The sequence below is a fragment of the Mercenaria mercenaria genome, chromosome 10, assembly GCF_021730395.1.
Source record: "Mercenaria mercenaria strain notata chromosome 10, MADL_Memer_1, whole genome shotgun sequence".
Taxonomy (NCBI): Eukaryota; Metazoa; Mollusca; class Bivalvia; order Venerida; family Veneridae; genus Mercenaria; species Mercenaria mercenaria.
The window spans coordinates 60,076,593-60,080,450 of record NC_069370.1 but is presented as its reverse complement, the minus strand read 5'-3'; the positions used below and the strand labels follow the sequence as shown (position 1 = coordinate 60,080,450).

The window sequence follows — 3,858 nt, the reverse complement described above, 5'->3', positions numbered from 1 at the left end:
TCAAGCCAGGTTTCGAGCCCACAGTGGCAAAGGGCAAGTGAACGACATTAACCTCTAGCTTACGGAGGCCTCATGTAACCAATGTTAAATGTTCACATCCTTTAACGCATTTGTTTTCATCAAATTTTTTATGAGTGTTAAATTTATAGAAATGTTAGAATTCTAGTTGGAAAATCCACAAAATCACGTAAAATGAATTTATTTTCAATTAAAGCTCCTGCATATTTCTCGATCTATAATAGCTCTGTGTCCTGTTGGGTTTACGCATACGAAGTGTTAATGATAAATAAAGGAAATAATAAAAGTTGAATAATTATTGTTATTTTATTTTCCTACGATAGCTGGTGAGCGGTAGTGCTCATACAATAGAAAGCCAGAGAAAGTAGACATGTGCTGTCCAACAAACCCGTCGTCTAGAATATGGTTCTTCACCGTTACCGTTTTGCCCGCTGATAACTCGATGATAAACATTTGTGAAGACTGTTCGTAAGGTACAACCCACAGCTGCGAATATGTCCTGCCATCAACATCAATATATGCATTGAAGTGGTTGCCTGTCACCGCATGGGCGTTTCTGCCCATCATGGTCACGTGGAAAACGTATGTCCCGGCAACGGGTGCCACGAATCCGCCATGGTGTGAATTGTATGCGTTTCCAATATTTGTTACAGCTTGATCAAATACAATAATCTGATTCTGGCCGAGATGTTGAACATCATGGTGTGAGTGCGTTGCGTAGAATGCGACTTCTGTTTCCACTGCTTCTCGAACTGTTCAAGTACCACATAAATACATATATTAATACATGAACTGTTTGACTTTCAGCCAAATTATACTCATCCCGTTATTAAAACATTCATACTTTCCATTTTATCCTACTTGTGACTATAAAATGATTAACCACAGAGGCAGTAATTTCATTGCTTATGTCGTCATTTGTGCACTGATGAATTCATTTTTTTTTTGTGTAGCAATTAAATACCCCTTTGAATAGTTTTATGATATTAACGGTAGACAAATTCTTTTTTTAAGCTGAAATTTTTCAAAACTTCCAAGTAAATTTACTAAACGGAGATTATTCAAAATGTTAGGAAAGTACACATATTTTCCTTGTACATGCACTTATTCTGAATGGCTGACATTTTAGCAAGATCCCTTTAATAGTTTTTGAATTATGCTCCGGATCAGTTTGATGAAGATCCGTCAAGCCTTTCTTGAGAAGTTGTTGAAAAAATTTTTTTTCTGTTTTAGCTCTTGTGAAACCTAATGGGGCCAAGTGTCTCCACTTGAAATTGGGAGAGAACCTTATAATGATGGTACAAAGTTTGGTGAAGATCTATCGTATAGTTAATGAGAAAAAAGTTGTTTAAATGTATTTCTATTATTAGTCCTAGCGGCCCTTAAAAGTGGCCAAGTGCCCCATTTTGGGCGTGACCCTACCATAATGCCTACAAAAAAAATTAATAAGAGCTCCGCCAAGCGGCGCCCGAAGGGTATATCAGAGAAGGACGGAAGTTAAATTTAAAGATTTTTGTGGGAGGTGGGGGTGGGGGTGAAGAGGGGCAAGAAACTTAATGGGGGGGGGGGGGGGGGGGTGCAATGTTGACTGTTGCAGTCACATCGTCTTATCATCACTTGTCAATATTCCAAGTGTCGAGTCAATACTTTTAACATTTTGTAAATTATGCTCAGGACACGTAGTATGATGGGCAGATTTGACCTTTGACCTACCATCCTGGTTCATTCGTTTGAAGTCAATACCTTTAATGGTTATAAAGCTCAGATTGTGACCTTAACCTTAAACCTACAGACCGGGCTCATGTTTCCTGCACATTGTCTCATCACTACTTACCTACATGCAATGTTGAAGTCAATACCTTGAATAGTTAAAACATTATGCTCCGGACACTATATATGATGGACAGTTTTGGCCTTTTAGTTCAGTTTGTGACCTTGACCTTTGAATTACAGAGCCGGTTCATGTGCTTTGCACATCGTCTTATTGCCATCTATCTACATGCTAAGTTTTATTGCCACGTACCTACATGCTACGTTTGAAGTCAATACCATTAATGGTTATAAAGTTATGCTCCCGACACGAATTATGAAGGACGGACAGACGACATTATATATTAATATGTCCGTTTTTTCAAAATATATATATATATATGATAAAGATCCATCATCCAGTTCATGAGAAGAAGTTATTTAAAGGTGTTTCGATTTTTAGCTCTAATAGCTCCTAGAAGCGGCCAAACGCCCCCATTTGAACAAAATTGGCAAAGAACCTTACAGTGATACTATAAATCAAGTGTGATAAAGATCCATCAAGCGGTTCACGAGGAGAAGTCGTTTAAAGATGTTTCAATTTTTAGCTCAAGATGAAGATTCATCAAGCGGTTCATGAGACTGAAGAAGTTTTTTAAAAAGCTTTTCTATTTTTAGCTTTAGTGTCCCCTAAAAGTGGCAGAGGATTACTTTTATTACATTTAAATAAGTTGTGACCTGTAGATACTAGCTCATTCTTAATCAATGACTCAGTTTTCAATAAAAACATCTAAGTGCTAAAATGGGAATTATTTAATCAAAATGATTACCTTGATCATTCTGTTAGTAGTATCCTGGGGAAGGTATTTGTGAAGTTACATTCAGTTTCGAGGAGTAATACGCCAGATATAACGTTGTCAGGCATTTTAAACATAGTTTTTACAGACATCTCCGATATTGACAGATGTACAGCCATAACTTCCCGGACTTACGCCAGGGCTAGCTTTTCTTCAAGGCAATGGAAGACGGGAATTAAAAGTTAGATAAACTTCAATACCAGTTTAAACATCAAGTGTGTTACTTTTGGACACTCCACCATTTGGTCGTACAGTTCTGAATATTATATGACTGACTTACAGATATATCACGTAACACACTCACCTGCAATCAAAGTGTCATAGCTTTATAGAAAATGCAAACCCGGTCTTCTCACTTTGTTTTAAACTGTTATTTCGAGATTATACGAGACACCATTGGGGCCTTCCAGAGATTGCCTCTTGTGAAAAGAAGGATTAACTTGGAACGCTTTGGTCATAACTATGTTTAGAAACACCGATTTTTAAGACAGGCTGAATTTAATTCATTTAAACTTAAAAACATATTAAGATTAACCGTCCGCTTATGTTACTAACTGATAATCGGACGTTCGAACGGCTGACGGATTACGTGTTTAAAACCATATTTATATACGGTTTATACGTTTATTCATAAATACATAATTACTTTACATTATAGCTATACAACACACTGACAGATAAAATCATGAAACTTAAAATCGTTTAAGATGTATAACTGATGGATTTTTAGCCAGTATGCAAGAACAAACAAGTACAATATTTGCTTAATTTTCGACATTTTGGTTTTGGTGCTTTGGATAATGTTAATAACAACAAGAGCTGTCACTAATGGAGACAAATGCCCCCGCAGCACCTTGACCTTTGACCTGGTGACCCCAAAGTCTGTAGGGGTGGTGTACTCAATAAGTACTATCAGCATGTGAAGTTTGAAGGTTATGGGTGAAGTGGTTCGCATGTAAAGTGCCTTCATGCAAAAAGTTAACGTTGGCCCCTGTGACCTTGACCTTTGACCTGGTGACCCCAAAGTCAGTACGGGTGGTGTACTCATAAAGTACTGTCAGCATGTAAAGTTTGAATGTCCTGGGAGAAGTGGTTCGCGAGTAAAGTGCCTTCATGCAAAAAGTTAATGTTGGCCCCTGTGACCTTGACCTTTGACCTGGTGACCCCAAAGTCAGTAGGAGTGGTGTACTCAATAAGTACTATCAGCAGGTGAAGTTTAAAGGTCCTGGGTGCA

The 3,858-nt window shown here is 37.8% G+C and overlaps 1 protein-coding gene across 1 annotated transcript; it reads right to left on the bottom strand.

The window, feature by feature from the left end:
* Window positions 1-324: 324 nt before the first annotated feature.
* LOC128546428 (C1q-related factor-like) lies at window positions 325-1,744 on the bottom strand. The gene is made up of 2 exons (XM_053516942.1): window positions 1,732-1,744; window positions 325-770 (listed from the first exon to the last, which is right to left on the bottom strand). The coding sequence occupies exons 1-2, from the start codon at window positions 1,742-1,744 to the stop codon at window positions 325-327; spliced, it is 459 nt and encodes a 152-aa protein (XP_053372917.1).
* Window positions 1,745-3,858: the final 2,114 nt, after the last annotated feature.